Source organism: Branchiostoma floridae, chromosome 18, assembly GCF_000003815.2.
Source record: "Branchiostoma floridae strain S238N-H82 chromosome 18, Bfl_VNyyK, whole genome shotgun sequence".
Classification (NCBI taxonomy): Eukaryota; Metazoa; Chordata; class Leptocardii; order Amphioxiformes; family Branchiostomatidae; genus Branchiostoma; species Branchiostoma floridae.
This window is the reverse complement of record NC_049996.1, coordinates 2,541,864-2,565,226: the sequence shown is the minus strand read 5'-3', so window position 1 is coordinate 2,565,226 and position 23,363 is coordinate 2,541,864. Positions and strand designations below refer to the sequence as shown.

The following is a 23,363-nucleotide window of genomic DNA, read 5'->3' as shown; positions in this document are numbered from 1 at the left end:
TTTGATCCACGAAAAAATATTTCAAAGAAATGCGTTTAGTTGTTTTGGTTGGATGCCGTGTTACGTCATCAGTTGACCTTTAACCTACATAAGGTTTCCAAAGTGCTGAACGCGGGTAAGCTGAACTTTTCTCGTCTTTTCACCTTAAAATTTGTCATTTTCTCCATTATTTACCTCAGTGTTGCCAAAACAAATGAGTTCAAGGGAAATATGAGATGTTGTTTTCGTCCTAGCGTGATATTTTTGGCCGAAAGTCAAGTTTTTAGTCCGGTTCGGACCAGTTTTGGCTGGGTTAGTTTGTCCAGATGTTGAAAGTGTTGTGGGCGTTGGAGTCTCTCTTTGCTGTCCTTGGGCTTCTTTTATTCGCAAGACTTGTCATAATCGCCACCCAACTTCTCAACCGACCAACTTCTGTACTGCCCAGAGGTAATGTTAAGAGTTTGAAGGGGTTTTCGAGAAGGTATGGTGTTAGAATTAGGGTCAGTTTGCCGCCGCAAGATCGGTTGACGGCTGCATTCGTGCCATTCCAATATGACACACCATCTACTGTGTTGTTCGCATATGTAAAGTGCTATGAATAGACTTTAAGCGCATACACTTCTTAAATGTTTGAATAAGCTAAGGAGACACAGTTTAATCTTTAAGAAAAGTTTTAAGCAGTAGCAGTAGACATCTTTTGAACGGTTTTTAGGTTTATGTTACGTTTAGAGCTCTGGAAGTTATGCAAATCTGGAATGACAGATCATCATGACAAAAATGGACAGGACAGTGAAATGCTATCCCATACTGTTGTATAGGGTTTCATTGCTTGAGTCCTTGACACATTTAACAGCTGTTGTTGTATATCGTATCAAAAGTGTACGAAAAATTGAATATACTGTAATGAAAGAAAAAATATTTATGACTCATATTGAGATCAGAAATAAGATCGCTTAAGTGTGAATTGGTAGGCATAACAAAAACAAAAAGAAATTATGTTACATTTTTTTTATATCTCAACTTTTTTTCTGTTATTTTTCAGTGAAAGTTTTAAAAGCATGACTTCTGCATTTAAGAAGGCCAATAGTGCCCCCAATAAAAATACTACTACTGTAGTAATGATAGGAACATCCTGTCAGTAAAGAAATATTATTGACAGGTACACCCTGCTAATTATGTGTTAATAGCCTTGAGCATGGCAGATGAACCACTGTAGATTCCACTGTATATTTTTTTAGCAGCCTAAGAAGTCTGTTAGAGACTAATTGTAAGATACTGTTTCCATGTGCTGGTAGGCTGGATAGCCTGGCTCCTGGGCCAGGTGACGGACCTGTTATACGTCATTGGGGTGACTGTCTGTGGCTGTGTTATAATCGTCAGTCTCGTTATCACATCTACGGAATGTAAGCATGTACTACATGTAACCATACACGAGACTACCAAGCGGGCTGAAAAACAGTAGAAATTGGCCAGTTAGAAGGGCTTTCTCCAGGACCCATCCCTCCATTCCTGGATGGGAACAGTTGCTGGCTTGTCAGGACAGACACAAAATTCACCTCATGCATCGTAAAACTCTAAACTTTGTGACATAGAATTAGACAAATTTAACTGCAAAAATGGAAATGGAAAAAAAAGTGGTCTGCTAAACAATTAACTGGAGAGACAGTTCAAAATTGGAGACTTAATACAACTTACAAATTCACATTTGCATGCAGGCCAACAACGTTCTTGAATTAAAGCATTCACCCTATGTGGCAAATGTGTAACTTATATTTTAGCCTGCTCGGAAGTCTAGTGTACTAGCATATCACTTGCCTCAGCTAGTCAGCATTACCATCTACATCTACAGCTACCATGCACTACCAGCCACTTTATGTACTGAGAGATTGGTTTGGATCAAACTCAGATTTGCAGAGGATCAACACATTCAATATGGAATTAGCCAGGGATTTATATGGGATCCCATTCAGATTTGCAGAGGATCAACACATTTAATATGGAATTATGTAAGGATTTTTATGTAATCCTTCACAGATTTGCAGAAGATCCCAGCTTTACTGAAGGAATTGTTGAAGACCCTGTACTGGCTGGTTCCATGCAAGACAAGTTTCAACTTCTGTAGTTTTAAAAAAAGAGTCACTATAGTGTCCTCTATATCATATTGAGAGCCCCTATTCAACTTAGTCATTGCATGCATTCTTCTAGGAACATGGGAGAAAAGATTTGTGTGTGCTGTAAGACCTTTGTGGCCCTTTCCGTATGAGACATGTTCAGTACTAGACTTGAAGAGGGCATTGTCTTGGTCCGGCTCCATATGGTACATCAAAAATGCCTTTGATGAAGTTGACCACAACATCTTACTCGGAAACATGTGAGTCTGGGAAATAAAAGTGCACCAACAAAAGGAATGTACATTATATTGCAGCTTGCATGAAAAGAAGATAACAGAGGATGGGTTTGGTGCTCTTCGCTGCAAACCAAAATGTGTCAGTAAAATTTTAGATACATGTATATAGTAATATAGGCTAGATAAAAATCTCTTTATTCTACTGTTAACATAAGGATGGTTTCTCATTTGCTGCGCTAATTTTGATTTGGAAAAAAAAGCCAAACTTGTCGTTCATCTTCACAGAAGGGAAACAACATGTTGTTTTTGCTGTTTCTTTCTGTTCTTTCCTTCCAAAAAATTAGGTGAATGACCTGGACCAGACAGCTATCACAATAGTTACTGGTAAAGTAGCAGACACCCTGTGGTGTTTGATTACAAAATGTACAAATGTAGCAAGTGTCAGGACAGAGTTAGAGGGGCAGGTCACCATATATATGAAATTCAAAGTGTTTGTGTAAGAATTAACAGTGCAGTTTGCCAGAAGTGTCCTGGCTAGATATTTTGCATTTGCTTGCAGATGTTTGTAACACATTTCTAAGATTAATACTTATACATTTACTGTTGTTTTCTATTAATAGATATCAGCTATGGGTGGCATTATGCACAGTTCGGTGGCTTTTGTGGCAAGACTTGCTCAGTAAAAGAACTCAGTCATGCCCTGTTGGGAGAGTCAGGGTGCCCGGGATGGTTCGGGGATAGGTACAATGAGGTTTTCCTCAATATATACCTGGGTGACCAGTGAGTACATGGTGCTTTTGTATGATGAAAAGGCAAAAATATTTGTGGAAATTTTTTTGATGCCAGAGGAGTGAGTGAAAATCAATAAATAATGTCAATCACTGCATTGTAGAACAACATCCAAAATATATTTTTTGTCACATAACATGGTCATCCTTAAAGGTGAGTGAAAGATTCAAGAAGTCTGAATGTTTTTTCAAGTTTCAACATTCAAGCATTTTTTTCTTGTTCTTACTTACTAAGTGCTTTTGGGCTGTAGAATGGGAAATTACTTTGTACAGCAGACTTATTCTTTGTGTATTGGTGGATGTATGTCTTATCCACCAAAAACAACTGCCAGGAATCGAACCTTGGGCCTCTAACCCTTGTGTCACTAGAATAGTCCCTCGGCCATTAAACGCTACACTGAATATAGCTTGAAAGTTCACCTGTGTTTAGTGGTGCGTACCTAAAGCCCGGACTTGGAATTGGACCTAAAAATGTTTAGGTCCAAGTCCAAAAAAAAACTAAATGTCCGGAGCCAAGTCCGGACTTGCAAAAAGCAATCTGTCACTTATATTCCCTTTTTTTGTTCTAATTTAATCTAAACCATCTAAAACCTTCCATAGACAGTTCGGGTCCGGACTTTAAGTCCGGACCTGAACCTGAACTGCTGGACCTGAGTCCAGACCTGAACCTGAAATTGAGTTTAGGTACGCACCACTACCTGTGTTGGTAGAAGTCATTCTGGAAGGAGTTAAACCGTAATTTCCAACACAACATATTGGACTTACCAAATTTTCAACTGAACAGCTTCAGTCTTTGTCAAGGTACAGTGAACAATCCACTGCTGCTGTGACGTCACGTTATGCAGATAAGACACGTGACTCGGTGAGCAGTGGATCATAAGTTGCGGGAAGTCTATTCAGGAATGGTTGTAAACCTTTAGTTTTTGTGGCACAGTGTCATTTTTGGAGATGTCTAGCTGGTACTGGGATCGATGGGCTACTTACCACGGGAAAACCTGCTCCGTCCCAGAGTTACGAGACATTTGCGATGATGTCTGGGGTTGTGAGATCTTTTGGAGCCCTTGCGACCGCGTCTATCGTGACATTTATCTTGGAGACTCGTGAGTAGCAAAGACGTGAACCCTGTCTATCGTGAAATTAATCTTGGAGACTCGTAAGTAGCAAAGACGTGAAACACGAATGGAATATTTGATGAACAGAGGAGTTAAACGTGCTTGTTGTTTCAGTAACTTGTTTTCTTTTCCTTTTATTTTTAAACGTCCTCCAACAGGGTTATGCTCCAATAGAAATGCACCGAGGGAATGAATAAACTTGTTGTACAGAAAACAATATGTGTTTTTAGTCCAGGCATTATGTCTTTGAGGAATGCAGCTTTAGACTTAACATGTGCCATGCAGCCTTCTGAGACATTTTTTGATGATATGAATCATTGAGTTTTTATAGGCACGTTCCTTTGTTTGTTTTGGATGTCCCCTCTTTGGTACACAGAGTGCTATTTTACACAATGCAGTCTTCCATTGCATTTTTCACAAAACTGTGCATCATTGTAGAGATGTCCCTGTAGCTCAATTGGCAGCATTCTCATAGTTGATCTTCTGGTACATGGTTCCAATTATTTGGTAATTGGGAGATGGAAAGCCTGTGTAGGACATCTTGTTAACGGCTGCATCTGTCTTTTGTCAGGGATCTAAAGTGTTCAAAAGGTCCCATGTTCAAGGAGGTGCCTTGAGCACTTAAAGAAAGGGGAACCCCTCCCTGTAAAATATACCCTGCTACTGAAACAACAAGGAAACCTACTGTCCTATGTGCCACCAGAGCAAGTTCCTCATTGCAATGCGATTTATACATGTTTCTTCAATAGCCATATAGTTCTGGATGTCCCTACCTTGGTACTTGGCCCATTCACCCTACACCACAGGCAGCTTTGGTAGCTACAGGGGTAGGACATGTTCAGTAGAGGAGCTGAACAACATACTGGGAGACGGGAGTGGCTGGGGGGAGTACAACCACGTCCATCCCAGAATATTGCTGGGAAACTCGTAAGAACTCGTGACCAGATAACACATACTGTAGTATTACTTATAAATGGGGCAGGAAAACTTGAGGAAGGGCAGAAAGTGTTGATGGCCGTACGATTTAAAGCCAATCTCTAATCAAAATACTGGTATCATCAAAGCGTGCAGATGTTGGGAATAAGGGGTACTGGTAATGTCTGGGTCTTAGTTTCCACATACATTTGTAGATGTACCAGGTCCTACATGTATAGTACAATGTATATTAGCAACTAAAAGGAGTAAAAGTTATGAAATATGACTAGATTTCTCTATTATATATCACCAGGTCCTGAAAGAAGCTCTTTTTATGGTAGGAAAAGCAGACTAGATGCATATGATCTTTAATAAAGCTCCTTCTTTAAAATTTATACTTGAAATGCCAGCATCACAATTTTTTAATGTATGCATCGTCAGACCATAAAATTATGGAGTTGTCCCTGTGGCTAAATTGGTGGTGTTATCACAGTTGAGCTCCAATTCGTTAATATCTGGAAGACTCCGGTTCCAGTCCTAGGGTCAGGTCAGGACATCTTGGTAGTGGCTACGCTGTCTTTAAGAAGGGATGTGAAATTGGGGTTCAAAAAGGTTCCTTGAAGTTGAAGGGCTAGCAACTCCTCCCTGTAAGTATACCCCTGCTACAGAAACATCGAGGACACTTGCTGACACTAGTCACTGCATCAAGATGAACAACAACATATTAATTATGGACAAGTTAGATGTTAAAAACAAGTACAGGACCACACTTTTCCTTCATAGTTAAGACAACATTCTAATCAAAATGTATTGAGATAATACTAAAAGACATTCTTCCTTCTTAAGTCCCCACCCTTTACAACCAATTCAGATGAGTGAGAGTGTACTACCGCCAGGTGTCCCTGCGCGCAGGCCCGTGTCCTACTGCAAGACCTGCTCGGTTCTCCAGCTAGTTTACCTCCTGCGGGAGGCCAGTCCTGATAAGTCTACCTCCGCGCTGCTGTGGCCTAGACTGGAGAAGTACACAGAGGTCTTCCCCAACATTCTTCTGGGTGATCGGTAAGGGTTCGGCTGGACTTGGTCGTGTGTTGAGACTGTAGCCAACTGTAGCCAACTGTAGCTAACTGTAGCCAGAGTGCTACTGTTTGAGATACAGTCCTCAGGAAAACTTAAAGATGAAAGAGGATACGTGTGATGTGTTATTCAATGTCTGCCTGAATTGCCTGAAGCCAAGCAATTTTTCTTAATTGCATGATAAAACAGGAAAATGGTCCAGTTCTTGGCCAGGTTTTGTTAGTGATGTACATTACTGCATCAGTTTTGTGGAAGCAGGTCAACACTAAAATGTAGGGTTGTGAATATTTGCTTCCCTTAGTTGTTCCCCCAAATATGCCTTTCCCTTGTGTCTATATTAGATGATTGTTATAATAGATTTAGTAAAAATATAAATTTTCTCATTTAATGGCACTTTGGAAGTGTGTAGACAATAAAGTGGATAGTCGATGAGCGATCTAAGTTTCTAATATGTAGGTCAGTAGTTGGTGTGAATAGTCACTGGCAAGAGAAGGAAAACTAAATCAGACTTATACATGAGTGGGTAAAGATTTGGGCAAAGATTTGAGGATGCAAGTCTGCAAGAATAGTATACTATACATGTAGGTAGACATTTTCCTATTATAAATGTAGTACTAGTAATTTCTCATTGTCCAGGTTATTCTGACCAATATTTCAGGCTTACGTACACCCATATGACTTTACAATGTATGATCACATTTAGGATTCAATTTGTTTTGTTTTTCTAACAATCTTCAGATTTCAATATACTTGTACTTAGTGTTTGGAGGCTCATTTCATTGATACCTTAAGAATTATCTGTTCCTCTAAATTTACTTTAAGATGAACTTTCCAAGAAGACCTTTTATGCCCGAATAAGTCGGACTTACAAGGGGAAGACTTGTTCAGTGCCAGCCCTGAAGAAGGCTTTAGGGCAAGACTGCAACCACGCTCCCACAGGACCTTATAAACTGCCTGGTGGTCAACATGAAGTTTACCCAGGCATACTGTTGGGTACTAGGTATGGGTAAAGGACTGGTGTACAGGGGCACAGTATATCCATGTAGAGGAGGCAGGAAAGCTTGGATTTGTGGCGGAATGGAATTGATTTGCTTCTAGAATTGTATATATAAGTCTAACAGGTACTGTACTTTTGCTGATTATGGTGCACACATTAACACAAAACTAAATCAAAGATTATGGTGCAAAAAAAGGGACAGAAAAGTTGTTTTGCAACTTTTTTCTTACTAAAGGCAACAAAGGCAGAAATATATATTACTTGTCCTTGGTGCTGAAAAAAAGTTTTTCCAGTATATTTTAAAAAGTCATCTTTACTTTTTTAGATATCCTTTTCTTCATCTTTTTGGATGACAAGCTCTTTTTTGTGTATGTTTCCTAGATGAATTACGGTGAATTTGGAACATTTTACCTCCGACAATGTGGGAAGTATGTTGGCAAGACATGTTCTGTGGAAGAACTGAGGAAAGTAGGAAGAGGCAGGTCTCCAAAATGTGTGTCATCGTGGCCATACCAGCTCTGGGACGACTATGATGAAGTCTTTCAGAACGTTTTCTTGGGAAATAGGTATGGGAATCTTAACAGCGGACAGAACAAGTTTTTAATGGCAGGAAAACTTGAAAAGTTTCAAAGTTCTGTTCTTTTACAAAAATGTATTTTGATGTCGTTTTGTTGGAAAGATCCTCAAAATTTGTAGATGGCTGTTTTACATGTAATGATACTTTTGCCTCAATAAAGTCCTTATAGCACAAATTAATTTAAAGGCAACCTAATATTAGCCCCAGTCAGAGTTGTAGAACTTCAAATATTAAATAAAAGTCAATTTTAGGGCACTTTTCTACGTAATATGTTGAAGCAACTCTATTCCATTACATACATGTACCAACATTCAAGGAGCAAATATTCGATGCCGTAGTGGAGTGTGGACGCCGTGAAGTCTAATTTTTGTGGGCTACATTATTTAGGGAATGCTAGTGTGGCTTGTTTCTGTGCCATTTTTAACCAATCAAAGTATGAAATGATGATGTAAATGTGGGAATATAGTGCAGTATATATCAATTTCATACATATGGCCTTATCCAATTTATTTCAATTTTTAACGCTATAATATTGCTTAGCTTGCCTTTAATGTATGTAATACATGTATAGGACATAATATACCACAAGTCGACACATTTGTGTCAGATAAAACCATGCCACTCAATAATCTATTGGCCTGTTTTTTCTTCTCCTTTTTTTTTGTATGCTTCCTAGATGAATTATGGTGAATATGGAACCATTGACCACCAACAATGTAGAACCTACGTTGGTAAGACATGTTCTGTGGAAGAGCTGAGAAACATAGGAATGGGGTCTTGGCCATACCTTCTCTGGGATGACTATGACGAAGTCTTTAAGGACATTTACTTGGGAAATAGGTACGGAAACCATAACAGTCAACAAAACAAGTCTTTGCTTTATGGCAGGAAAACTTGAAAATTTAAAGTTTTTAAACTTCCCGGGTTATGTCATTGAAAAAATCAGTGGACCGGATCTGGGACCAATTAGAAAATGAACACATTTTATCAGGAGGAGTTCACATGTTTTGGGGATCGGCGGTTGAAAAAAATGATAAGAGCAAGGTAGAGTTTAGTCATTTCTACCAAGTTCTACAGTCAAACTATGTTTACATGAAGAGGGAATTTTACATGTAAAACACCAGTGGGAGTCTGATAATCCACCAAAAGATATTTTTGTGGCAAAATGAACCCTTGTTTTGAGTATCCCTCAACCACATTTTTGCATTTGTCGCAGGGACTAATGAGCTTAAACTGGGAGGACTTTCTAAGTGGTGGCAACAGAAGACAGTCGATCACACCTCTCGGCATCCGTTTGGCGAGATACACCGGAAAGACTTGTAGCGTTCCACAGCTGAACCAAGCACTTAAGTCTGCAGATGGGTTCAAACTAGCTGCAGACAGCTTCAATGAGGTGTTTCCGGGAATAGTGTTAGGAAACAAGTGGGTTTATTATATAATATCATAATCCCAGAGGTTTGTCTTGAAGTGTGAGGAGTGAAATTGTGGTTACTGTGGCATTTATCCAGCCACAAATATCTAAATTGAGCATAGGGCAAACTTATTTGCATATTTGTGACGGGATCAATGACAGGCACTGAAACTGTCGAGCAAAAGTTTAAACTTTTGGATCAACATATTGACATTTAGCTGATGGGCACTTTTTTGTAACTCTGGCAAAGCTAATGAAAACTAAGTTGATACTAATTTTGAACGTCATATTGTTTTTTTGTTTACTGGCCAATTTACCACAGTAAAAGTTTTGAATCATCAGAAACTTTTCAAAGGTCTTATGCAAGGAGTAATAATAAGAATTTAGACCATTGACCAAAGTGAGTTAGCTGTTTTCTATGGGCTGTGTATGGCCCATGGGCTTTGAAATCAAGATGGCTGCCACCATAGGCACCATCCATATATGGCGCGAAAAGAACATTAACGTCTTTTAACTTTGTCTTAAGATGAACTATGCCCAACGTCGACTATACCAGGAGCAATGCCGTGAGTTTGTAGGACGGACGTGTTGCGTACAAGAGCTGAGAGAACGTACTAGACCCACCACTAGGACTTGGTACTGCCCCTACGACACATACGATGAAGTCTTTACAAAGGTTCTACTAGGCAATGGGTAACGACTTATAGTACAGCTTGTTTCGTCCTGCAAGGAAGTGTAGATGGTTTTGAGAAGCATTGGAAAACTTGAAGGTTACAGATCAGAACTCAAAATCGTATGTTTTTGAACATTGAATTTTAACATAACTCATTTAAACAGAAAACAGAATCAAAAGTGATGGTGCAAGCCAAGGAGGATAGCACATTGGATTTTATCACCTTTTCTTAGCTTTAACAGTGCAATTAGCAACCAATGTTGAAATTAGATGTAATGCTATGTACTTGTCCTTGGTGCTGAATTGTTGGCTATTGAAATAGACTGTGCTTTCAGAGAACTCATGACAGTGATTGTAAAGGCTTAGACTTGGCCAAAATGGTTTAACAATGTAAAAGTGAAATGCATCAGGACACTAGTATTATCAACATCATATTACATGTATTACAGTGTAAGAATGTAAAAGTGAAATGCATCAGGACACTAGTATTATCAACGTCTTATTACATATACATTAATACAGATATACACAATTCTCTATTCCTGCAGAAATGAGGAGAAAGAGATTCTACAACTGTTTTCATCAGTCACATTGACATATTATTTCCCTTGCCAATGCTAGCAGTTGACCTAAAAGGCTTGGGTTGGTAGAATTTCGGTACAGTTGGTTTGTTAACTTAACTGGAAACGCAACATTTTTCTTTTGGGGCCCAACCAGTTTTCTTTAAGCAACCTCCTTGATATAGTGGTATGTTTTTAATGTTTCTTTTAGTGTCATGCCTATCCATTTGCTGATATTATAACCTCCCACCCTTCTGCTGCCTTACCCCTCTTTATCCCTCCCTGGACGGTTCCTTGTATCTTGTTTATAGATGGCTAATATGAAACTAGCACGGAGAGTATACTACTGGGAGAAGTGTCGCGAGTTCCAAGGCAAGACCTGCTCGGTTCCAGAACTCAATGAGATAATCTGCAACATCACCAAAAACTGGTGCGGCACCTGGGACAGCTACAATTTTGTTTACCCTAACATTCTTTTGGGAGACAGGTGATGAATAAATCATACACATGGGTGGGAAACTTGAAGGTGCATAAGGAGGCAATGAAGGTGACCGATTTTAAATGATGCCCAAACATAACATACACCAATCCAGGACTTTTGCCAACTCCTAATCATGCATTTTACCTCTTTAAAGATACCTTAGGATGCTTAAGACACCTTAGAAGTGATATCATTCAGATTTCAAATGATGCCATAACATAATCATAGACAAAGTTAGGACTATCTTTTTCAACTCCTCATTGCCTTTATATGTCTTTTAAATGCATTGGGATACTTGAAAAAGGAGAAACAAAAATGAAGAAAGACTTAGAAAAGCAGGCATCCTGTGGTAAGGGAAAATCCAGATGCTACTACAGGAGCCACAAAGTAAACAAGTCAAGACGATTAGAAACACTGAAAACCATGAATTTTGAACTTTTAATGTATTGATAGATTGAAAACTGTAATAACTAGCAAGACAAGGACTACGTAAATTTTTGAATGAATTTCATTAAATTTTCATGTCCTGAATGTTTAATCCAGAAACAGAAATGAAACAAGTCCACTGGACTTGCTTTGGAGCTTTAACGTTCTAGCTGCCACCGGAGTGCGAACGCTAACCCAACCAGCAGCGCCTACGCTCCCCGCCAAGTCACGCGGACCCGTTTCACTTTCGTTTCGAAACAACAACAACCTTCCTTACAGATGCCTTGAAGTCCCTAGCTTGAGGAGGAATCCTTCTTCCCGATGAACTCCTTGTATCGCCATGGATGGATCAAGGACTACAGCGCGTTCTGTGGACAGACATGCTCTGTGCCCCAACTCTGCACAATCTTAGAGGGCTTGCCTGGTCCGCTGTGGGATGGGTGGTATAACTGTAGCGAAGTCTTCCGAAATGTGTTGGTCGGAGATGAGTAAGTAGACACGCAGTCTGGACTTACATACAACAGGAGTGAAACAGCTGGCCTCGTGATGTCTTGGGGATATCAACTGCATAGTAATCTGTTTCTGGTTTGTCAGTTAGGGGGCTGTTGCACTTGTACGTATTCTAATTTGAGTTGTGGATTGACAATTTTTTCATACGCAGTTGTACGCACTATACCCAGTTATGATGATTTTTCACTATCATTTTGTGTACGTTTATGTACTCAAGCATCCTCACAATATACCTCAGTTTTGAACATGCACAAAACTATATAATTGTATTGCGTATAAATTATATTATTCATTGTGTGTACAGCAAAAAAATGTCAATATGCAACTCGGTTGGAATTAGAGTATGTGTACATCTAATTGTGATAGCCCCATTAAGATAAAAAAAGTTTTTGATTTTTCATTTCTTCAAAGCAACCATCACAACTGTACGTCAAAAAAGTAGACACTTTAGAAAGAGCCTTGGATTTCTCATTGCACTGATGACATTGGACTTCTATAATCCCTTTTCCTTCAATAATCATACCAGATTGGTGTGTTTCAATATAGATACATGGGGTAGCAATACAACAGTGATCTTCTAGCCATCTGACTTTGCACTGCGATCCTCCAGTAAGACAGCTAGAGCCAGGCTTTTAGCTAGGCATGCGTCCAGGCGAAAATGGTGAAAATGAGTATCTATAGCTTTAGCTAGAGACATTCAGGGTTCTAGCCAGGATTTTCATTTAGCGTAGTGGGAATGGTATGGTAGCAAAGCGACCAATCAGGAGATTGGTGTGGAAGGGGGGTCTTGGCCCCTCTGCGGTAAGATTTTGACAATGTAGAGTTAAAAGTTAAGTAACTTGAAGGATTTTTTGGTCAGTTTTGAATGGCATATCATCATATTTCATTGTTCAGACATTGATTAGACATTATTGAACAAGCAAATGATAGCAAAGCACCACTACACTAGTGAAAAATTAGCGTAGTGGCCCATATTTTAGCATAGTGGTCACAAATTTTAGCGTAGGGGCCCACTACGCCAAAAATGCACTAGCTAGAACCCTGACATTCCTCAGATATAGGATGTTAAATGGAGGCCCTGTGTTTGAGAAGATCCACACCACAGCATGTGAAAGAAAACGTAGGGGTCCATTTCAGTGTTTCAAATAAATCTGTCCACATATACAGCTTGTATTCTTCATGATGATGATGTCGATTCTTCAGTTCAACCTAGTGTGTTATTCTAAGAGACAATTTTTCCGTGTATACAATACAACCAAAATGCAACCAATTGCAGACTTCATATTATGCAGTTCCACTGTTGTAAACAAGGGACAATTTCAGTGCAAGTATTTTGGTAATGGCTTGAAGACTCTACCCCATGTATCCTGTGTGCGCTTCAGTACTAAGACTGGTGACACTACCTGTGGCAGCTAAAACAAAAGCTTCAATAATAAAAATAAACGAGCCCAATAATTGCTTAACCTTCCAAGTCTCGGGACTGATTAGAACAAGGCATTATATTCAGCCCACGGCATGCACTTGGAGGGTTAAACTTTTATACTTTGGCAGCACTAATAATGATTAGGATAGATGCTAATCAGTTTTAGTCTGGGTGCCTGTACTAGTCTTTTTAGCTTTGCTCTATTGGTTGCTTTTGTAACCAAAAGACTAAAGCTAAAATGACTGGCACTCAGGCTAAGTCAGTCAACAGATAATGTGAAAATTATAGCTTGAAATCCGGTGGTTCTTGTTTTGCATACTCTCCAACTATGCTTACTGCCTTTGTTGGAAGGAAGCAACGTTGAGGAGAGGGTAAAGCTTTAGCATGGCTGGATTTCAGGATGTTAAAGTCCTAACCCTGCCTTAAAGTCTAAACTTATCATATGAATCGAGTTTTGTTCATGCAGCCAACATATTAAATTTATCCCTGCATAACATCCCTTATTATGGTAACAAAATTCATGCGGGGTGATCAATAAGTGTGCAGACACACTCATAACATTGAGCTATTACGAGTCAGACTTGTGCTCAATTGCAATCATGAACGACTGTGATAGGGACTGTGTTTGGTCAGATCTCTCGATGACTCGCGCCTTCAGTAACAAGGCTTTTCGCTAGAATTTTTTATAGGGGGTCCTATAATATTGTGTCTAAAGGGGGTCCAAAATGATTATGAATTCATTGAAAAGGTTCTCTTTTACATTTGTAATCAGTGCAGGACTTTTTTCATAGATTAAGGAAATACAGAAAGTTTGTGAGCAATAGTTGGTCCAGGAGTAATTTTGAGGCACATGTGTTTCACCCTTCTCACACTGCTTTTATGAATATTGTCCCAATGCATAAAGACAGGCAATGCTTAACTGACATACAAAAAGTTTATTCCAAATCTTGTAACATATTTGAATACCTTGAGTGTAGTACATGTGTATTGAGCATCAAGGAAACAAATTCAAATATCGGAAAGTTGTTACAGTTGAAGACTGCTGTATATAAGGCTCTGAGTCGAGATATTATATTGTGCAACAAGATTTGGAATAAACCCATTGACAACTTAAAAATTAAGTTTAGAAAGCTTGATCATGCATAACATGATAGCTAATAACCCAAAACAATAACAATTTGTATAAAATTCATATATTATTAACCTGTGATTAGTGCTCAATAAGTATACAGGTCATTACCATTTTGTACAATGCTCTGAATGGTTTGTGGCTGTTTTGTAATACTAATAGTCGTTATGACATTCAGCTAGCAGTCAAGTACAATGTTCTGTGGGTTGCTTATAAATATGTTCAGAGGAATTCCAAAAGGTTTGGAATTAATTTTAGTGACTGACTCAAAGTCAGTCACTAAAATACAAGTCTTACAGTGTCATACTTCTAAAGAAAATTAAACCTGTTCTAATTAAAGTTGAAATGTAATTTCCAACCCAAGAAAATGGACTTACCCAAACATCCAACTGATCAACTCTGTCAAGGAATTGACAACCCACTGCTTCTGTGACGTCACATTATGTAAATAGCACATGTGACTTGGTGGGCAGTGGATCATAAGTTGCAGAAAGTCTATGACATCCTCCATCTTTGTTTAGGGATGGTTGTAAAGCCTTCTTTAATTTCTATAAGAAACTTGAATCTGTTTTTCCTTGACGGTTTCTAAGATGTGTTCGCTGTAAGGGGAAGGGTGCTACAAGGATTTCGGTGGCTACAAACTTTAATCTGTTTTTCCTTGTGGTTTTTAAGATGAGTTGGCTGTACGGGGGAGGGTGCTACAAGGATTTCGGTGGCTATCAGGGAAAGACGTGTTCAGCACCAGAGCTGCATAGGATACTGAGAAGCGGGGGCGGAGCTGTGGGAGGGCGTGTGTGGGAAGTGTTCAATGAAGTCTTACCGGAAATCTTGTTGGGAAACGTGTAAGCTAAAAGTCTGACTGTAAATTACAGTGCAAAGAGTGCTGGGAGTTGGCAGCGGAGAGGACGATGCAGACAATTGCAGCTCTGTCTTAACCAAAAAGATGTGGAAGCATTAATAGATTTTTAAAGAATTTGCCTCAGATTCACCACAAAAAACGTTGCAGGTTCCTTTGCTGGATAATGTCATGTCAGTTTGTTTACCTTTAACACGAAATGTCTAAGGTTATATACATGTACTTTCTTGGAAGCAATCTGATGATGAGGAAGCTTGTTCCATAATGATGTTGTTCTATATACTACAAGCTTTGATACGAGGTAGTACTGCCATCTGGGAGGTGGATCATGGGAGAAGAAAGGATTTGCTTCTGAATCAGTGGAAGTGGCAAATGTCACTTGCTGTGGAAAACAATGCAACATTGCAGTGATTCTTTCTTTCTTTTTTTGCAAAACATAGACTTACATCTCTAAAAATTGTCAGTTGTGATTTTACCTTCTAATGCCCAATAAACATCTTAATGTACTAATAGGTAACCACTAGTGGTCTTTTAATTCTCCTAAGCTGTTGTACGATTAAGTGTGGACTGGTCAGACCAAACGACAGAAAAGTGTGGGGGTATTCAGTTAATTTTCTATTTTATGTCAGACAAGATTGGTTTGACATTTGGAGCCATTCACGCTCCCTGAAAAAGGAAAGCCGTTTCACTCCTCTGTCATCTTCAAGTTTTCCTGCCGGCTCTGTGTGTGTGCAGTTCTGCGGCTAACCACCTGGTGGCGCTTGGCCTACACCCTGCGGCGCATCATACATAACCCTACTGTGATTATTCCCTGCTTTATGTAGATCCCCTGCCATAAGAGATGGCCACAGGGTCGACCAACTGCTTCAAAACATGCCCAATCGAGGAATTGTACCGCGGACTGCGAGGCAGTCCGTTTGCAAAACGGGAAGTGACGGATTACAGTGAAATCTGCAGGAACCTTCTCCTAGGGAATGAGTAAGTAGGCTGCCTGTCCACAGGGTTTTCTATTTTTTCGTGTTGAGAGAGGGCTTGAGATTGATCAGAAAGTACCCTGTATTGTACAAACAGCTGAATTATGTGAAATGAAAAGGATCAAAATGGTAGGCCTTAGTGCCTTTGAGCCCCAAATTAAAGGACAGTCTTCTTACTTGTTGTACACAATCCAAAAGATTCACAAAAGCTCATGCCCTTTGTCAATAGTTTTGTGGCAAATGTGCAGCCGATACAACCAATAAACATTTTTTAGTAATAAAAAAAATGTTGTCAAAGTCCCTGTTGGCTTCAAGTGGTCACAAGCAAGACTTGCAATAAACTGTGTCTTGCTGAGATACTTTGAAATGTTTAGGTTGCTATGGGAATAACTGTCAGATGACCTGTAGATGGATTTTGACAGTTGACCCCATGTCTCCCCTGTGGCCGTCTCCTATGTGCAGGAATACCCATGATACTTTATACTGTACTGACAGGATAAACTGACAATGTTTTCTTCATACTATAGAATAAACTATTATCTCTGTATGATAATTTGCTCATGAAAAAGTTTGAACATATCTATCAATCTTGACCCACTTTTATGATGCGCACTGATCTTGGTGTGATGTCAGAAGTGGGGTCGAAGGCGTCTGGGAGTCAATTTCTTTATACATTTACTCATTTATCAAGTCAAGGTTGTAATATCATCTTGATCAGTGTCAAGATGGTTCTGTTGATAATGTACAGATCATGCTTCAAGGTTTAAGACTGAAATTTCACATTTAGTGACATTTTACACAGGCCCTGAATTAGAATCAAATAGAGCAAGGAGGCTTTATTATCATTTGATAAAACCTCCTTGAATAGACTTAGAAAGGTGAGTAAGATTTCCAATCTTTCAGATGTTGGAAATTATACAATGACCTCTGTTTGAAAACTTTGCTCTTCCTGACATTGACATCTTCAAGAAAATATGCTCATAGGATCAAAATAAAAAAAACAGAATGATCTGCTGCAGTATCAAGGAAAACCGCTAGGAGGACCAAAATCATTTCTTTGACAGAACATGACCTAACGACATAACTAACTTCATGACGATTCATTCATAGCTTCCTAAGTTATGTTGCTACATGTAAATCACATAATTATGTAGTTTTACCAAAAAAGTAGCCTACTTGGCAAAGGTAATACATGTAGATCCTGCAATCATGTACGAAATGATTTAATTTGCTTGACAAAACTGAAACTTATAAGCTAAGTTAACAGTAGCCATCTTGACACTGAATTATAGTTCATGCACTGTCATTCCATCCTGTGTCCAGTATAAGTATCACATGTATTCAGCATTCCCCGTGTTTTATACTGGCTGAGGACCATGTTCCGCCGATCCTACCAGTGTTTGCCTGCTTCCCTATAGGGGGGTGCATGACATTGTGCTTGCCAGAAGAATTGCCCAGACCCATCCAGGTGAGGGCGTGGTTATGCTATCTGGTGTGTTGTGATTGGACGTTGATGCTGTGATTGACAGGTTAGGAATTTGCTTGCTGTTATTTTTTGTTGAAAAAAAATATTTTCACAGTCTGTGTTTGCAACCAAATATGACTACGTTTAGATTAATGTTCATGGTATGAGAAATTGTTAGTTATAAAAGTAATAGGACTTAATATAGTCTATCAAAAGATGCAAGGATGTAACCAATTATCTATGTTTTATGTTATGATTAATACTTGTTGAAAATAGGATACACACTATTTGTAAGCTCTCAGAACCGAGATAACGTTATAACGATTCATTTTGGATTTAGCTAATGCATATATCTTCAACAATAAGTGTGATCAAACCTTGAACCAATGAAACCAAAATAGTTTGATTGAATGAAAAATTAACTAGTTGATTTAAGCCAGCTGAAATTCATTTATTTTTTATCAAAAGTGCTATTCAATATGAAACTACATCCTTGCAGCATTTTCACAATAAAAAATTATAATTATTACTTTTTAACCTTATTCCCACCAGGTCCATAGCCCAGGATGTCTCAAAGCTAAAGAGCCTGGGAGTCACACATGTGCTGAATGCTGCTCATGGAGCCATCGATGTGTCAAAGGTCACAATGTTTTTTTTTGTATTTTAAATTTTACCTGCCTTCACAATTTAAGGGAATTGTTTTGTTTGTGTTTGGTTTCTTCTTCTCCAAATAATTACAGTCAATGCCCTCGACCAGACGGCTGTCACCATGGCTATTGGAGGTGTAGTAGACACCCTGTGATGTTGAATTACATAATGTAGCAAGTGGCAGGACAGTACTGGAAGGGCTGGTCACCTATATATGATAAACAGAGCAGTCACTGTGGTTTTTAGGCTAGATCATGTGAAGGTTATGTTTTTGCATGCAAATGTTGCCTATCTTAGTAGTCCTTAGTAGTCCATGTCTCACCTTGAATGTACTACTATATATATAGTGATATATAGTGTGAGACTGTTTCTTTTTTTTCCAAATGCAGGAGTATGAAAAAGTAGGTATTGAGTATCTAGGAGTCCCTGCGGATGATGTCCCCACATACAACCTCAAGCAACACTTTGAACCTGCAGCTGCCTTCATCAATACTGCAGTAAAGAAAGGTCTGTTTAAAAAAACATTTAATGTTGTACATTTTGTATGTGCATGTGTTTAATTGATAGGTGTGTATATATATATGTTTCTAAAGAAATTGATCAACAGTTATTCAATGCAGCAGCAGCAACAAAGTTTATTGACATACAAAATTTCAAATCTGGCCAGCCAACCACATGACCTGGTCATAAGCCAATAAAAGCAGTCCTGCCCACTTGTACATAGACCCTCATTTCTGGAGCAACACTCCAAGTCATCAACCATTCCCCTCAGTCCTGCAAGTGGTTGTTAAGACCAAGTTTAACTCTTACTAATAGAAAAGAGTTTTTTTTTTTAGTTATAATTCATGCAATCGTATCCTTAACAAGGTCAGTTCTCTTCCTTTTTATGTCATTCTTTACATTTACAACAACAATTAATTCAAATATACCGGTAGTGGAAATGTAGACGTACTTAACTTGTAAGTGCTGTCATTGGTTTTGTATGTCATGTGCTCCTTTGCATACTTAGGTAAAGTGTTGGTCCACTGTCACGTGGGGTACAGCCGTTCTCCCACCCTGGTGGCTGCATACCTGATGCTGTACCAGGAGCTGACGGCGCAGGAATCCATCACACTCATCCGCGGGAAGAGGTAACCATAGCGACACACGTTAACTCCTGGGACAGACTAAGAACGATCAAAGTAGTGTGTGCCAAACTGGAAACCCATATGATCTAATGCAAACCAGATATGTGGAATCTCATGTTGAATTATAACATTTGTGGTGATTTGACAATGGTGCAGTCAGGAAAACTCAAAACTGAATTTTGTTCTGCTACATTGTTATCTGCATTTATCTGCCCATGTAGGGCACTGCTGAAAGCATTCACTGTAACAGCATAATTGAAATTTCATATTTACCAATTATCCCAGTGGCATGGATGAAAACTAGGAACCTTTCTGATTATCAATAATGAAGTCATAGGCTATTTTAAAGCCATTGACCTTTTGCAGCCTGGATTGGAACAATGAGTGAGCACTTCAGCCAAACATACAATGTATTACATGTAATTCAAAACAGTACAAGTCCTCCTAAATGACGGATGCTCCAAAAAACAAAGCTGTATCTGCTAGAGCCATCCTGCAGTTACTGAACCTTTAGGACTATGAGCGTCAGTAGACAGGATGGTGGAAAAGTATTTGTACACCCCTCCTTCGCCTTAAAAAGTCATGTGCAGGTCAGGCAAACCGGTCGCCAAACCACCAGCAATTGACTGTTTGCCTGCTCATCTGTCGAAAAATCAGCAGGAGAATATGAAAGAATCAGAAATTCGTAACGTTGGGAAACTGCACAAAAAGAAAATATGCTTTGTAGAACAACTCGTGTCAGCAAAAACATAGTTACATACATTTTGGCACACCTCCTCTGGTCGTTCTATAGCTTGTCCCTATAACTTTAACTATGGTAATCTCTAATGTGTGTGTGTGTGTGTGTGTGTATTAACAGGTAAGGTGCTGGTGCACTGTCAGATTGGGTACAGTCGTTCCCCTACACTGGTGGCAGCCTACCTCATGCTGTACCACGAGCTCACGGCCCAGGAGGCTATCAAGCTCATACGGGGGAAGAGGTACTGACATGTACCAAACATGTACATCATACATGTACCAGTAAAAAAACATCATGTACAAGTCACATGTGGTACATGTACCTGGCATAATGGCGACAAAGTAGCTTAATGTACTAAACAGTAAAGTGCTGCTGCTATCCTTTGCATTTTGTAGTGGCACTCACCAAGTGTAACGTCTGCTTTTTGTTTGACAAGTTGGCAATGGGCATAAGTGTATTTCTCAGACTGTCAAACAGTATAGGTACTAGTCATTTACTTGACTCACAATTCAGTAATGCAGTCATGATAGAAGATTTTAAATGAAATCCATACAGTCGACTTTGAACTAGAAATAGCTGCAATACAAAGTGAATTTTAGTTCTGAAATTCTACTAACTAAACATACATGACTGTATAGAATAACAAACTAGAACATTGATACACTCAGGTGGGGCTAAACAGAATATTATCGTTAACTTGCTGTAGCCAAAGGAAAACATGTAACAGTACATACATTGTAGCATTCTTTGCTACGCTACCCAAAGTTGCGTGTCTACTGATGTTTCGTAACTCTTTGGCAATGACTTTCCTTGCTCAAGAATAATGGACTCAACTTAAGTCATATTCTCTTTGCCCCTTTGTGTTATAGCAGCAAGGATATATAAATCAATGTCCTAGTCTCAGATGTGTCTAGATTCCTCTCCTTGCAGCTTTGTGGTGTACGAGGGGCATTCAATAAGTAATGCCCCTGACCCACTTTCAGTTGTCTGATCTAGATGAAATGTTGCATGTGTAATGAGTCATATCTCTATGGGTTATGTTGCAAAAAACAGCTCTGAACTAATTGTGGTTACTGATTTACTGGTGTTTGAACTGAGTCAGGTGTGAAATGGACCAGGTGTGAAATGGAGCAAGTTGAGTGTCGCGCAGTGATCCGGTTTTTGTATTTGAAAGGACGCACACCAAAGGGGACTTTTGATGAAATGAAAAAAAACTTATGGTGATGATGCCCCATCATATGACCTTATAAAACGCTGGCATCCTGAATTCAAACAAGGCCGGAAGTCTGTTGAAACAGCTCCCAGACCTGGTCGTCCCTCTTCTGCCATTGATGAGGCATCTATCGGAGGACCAACCTGGGATGTCCTACAAGAACGGTGTCCAGAGCTACATCAAATGATGGGAGAAATGCAAAACTCTGGGTGGTTCCTATGAAGAGAAAGACTAATAACTGTGCCAAGTTTCATTAATCTCCTTCTATGGGAAATGGGTCAGGGACATTACTTATTGAATGCCCCTCGTATAGTGTGTTAAGGATGTGGTCTTTAATGTATTCCCCCTCATCTGTAGGGGGAATAATGGTACCCTGTGTTGCATTGTGCTTAAACAAAGCAGAGGAGTCACCAAAACAGTGGCAGATCTGTGAACTGTGGGATATGTCAATTTGTGTGTTTGTGTTGTCTCCCGTCATGTTTTCACACTCATCCAACTATGACATCCTAAATGCTTGATTGTATACAGAATGGGATAAAATGAAATTTTTTTCTTTTCTTTTTGTTTTACAGATTTATCGGTCCAAACGACGGCTTCCTCCGGCAACTGTGCGAGTTTAATGACCAACTGGTGGAAGAGGGAAGACTCGAGTTGCCCTGAAGTTGCTACAAGAATCTTCATTATTGACCACTGTCTTCTAATAGTCACCAAATCCTCAGATGTGGTCCTATATGAACTAGTAACCCTTTAGGTTCATACTGTGATCTGAACATGCATAATTATTATGTTATAAACAAATCATTTAGGTAGCGTTTTGTTTCATACATTTCATTTTTGTTCACTCAGTTATATCTAAAGCATTGGTAAAAGCATGTACATGTAGAATCTAAATTCTTAGGGCGTCACCACAATTGGTATTGTTGCAATACTTGAATTGCCTTGGTAAAGTTCTTACATTGATGTACAGTTTTTAAGGTGCTAGTTGTGCTAATATCACCTGCAGCAGACTGTTAAATACATTTTGTCTTAAAAGTAATATTTCTGAATGTTTAAAGAATATTACCCCTTAACGTATAAATTTTCAAAACTGCCACATACATGCCTGTATAGTCACTAGGCTGTACCATGTGCAAGAACTTATTTTAATTTTTAGTTTTCATAACTATATGTATGAGATAATAAGAGTGTTGTGAACTCCCCAGTAAGATGTATACAATTGCTGTTCCTGATAACCATAAATCTTGACACTTCACCATTTCATATTAATTTGTCATAAATTCATCAGATTCAGTCAGTTTATGAGCTTTCTCCGACTTTATTGTTTTTTCCATCCCAAGCATTGTTTGAGAGCCTATTTTGTTCAATTTCATTGTTAAGTCTGTCATTCTAAAATACATTTTCATCAGTTTCATGAAGTTCACATTTCTTGGATGGACTGGGTAAAATTTTTGTGCGTGCTAACGAACTTATTAATGTCTCGATAGAGGGACAGGTCCTGGAGACATTCTTGCATGTAATGGATACAAAGTATTGCCATTGTCCATTAGATCAAATCTGGCTACCATTACAAAATGTCATTACAAAAGTACTGAGCTGTTAATGTTTTGTGTAATAAAATATGTTGTTGTTGAAAGTGTTTGTCCTTCTACAGAGAAGAAGACACATATTCCACCTCTTGTGTGGTGTTAGGTATTAGGTCCAATTTGGAATTCCCGCCCGAATGTGGTACAAATTTTTGAAGTTCTTCATTCCGGCTGGTTCTGCGTGATTCCTGCTGATTCGGTTTCAGTGTAGAGGCCAGGGTTAAAGAGGTATTCATCTATCCACCTGAGAATATCTTTCGCTTGATCTGTCTCTTTCAGTGCACTAACACTTAATGCATGTTTAATCACTTTGTGCACACTTGACACAGGAGTCGCTACCTACAAGGCTAGCATTG

The 23,363-nt window shown here is 39.0% G+C and overlaps 1 protein-coding gene across 22 annotated transcripts; it reads left to right on the top strand.

Annotated features, from left to right (window-relative positions):
* The first annotated feature begins 21 nt into the window (after positions 1–21).
* Positions 22–23,057, top strand: LOC118405714 (dual specificity protein phosphatase 3-like). 22 transcript variants are annotated; one of them, XM_035805357.1, is made up of 7 exons: positions 137–426; positions 1,275–1,382; positions 2,947–3,106; positions 18,250–18,337; positions 18,735–18,852; positions 20,332–20,452; positions 21,997–23,057. In XM_035805357.1, exons 1-7 carry the CDS (start codon positions 306–308, stop codon positions 22,082–22,084), a joined length of 804 nt encoding a protein of 267 aa, XP_035661250.1. In that variant the 5' UTR covers positions 137–305; the 3' UTR covers positions 22,085–23,057. The 22 variants fall into 22 exon arrangements, with proteins under 22 accessions (XP_035661269.1, XP_035661250.1, XP_035661249.1 ...); XM_035805356.1 differs by lacking the exon at positions 20,332–20,452 and adding an exon at positions 19,355–19,475 and having other exon boundaries at positions 164–426; XM_035805358.1 differs by lacking the exon at positions 20,332–20,452 and adding an exon at positions 19,355–19,475 and having other exon boundaries at positions 166–426; positions 2,947–3,067.
* Positions 23,058–23,363: the final 306 nt, after the last annotated feature.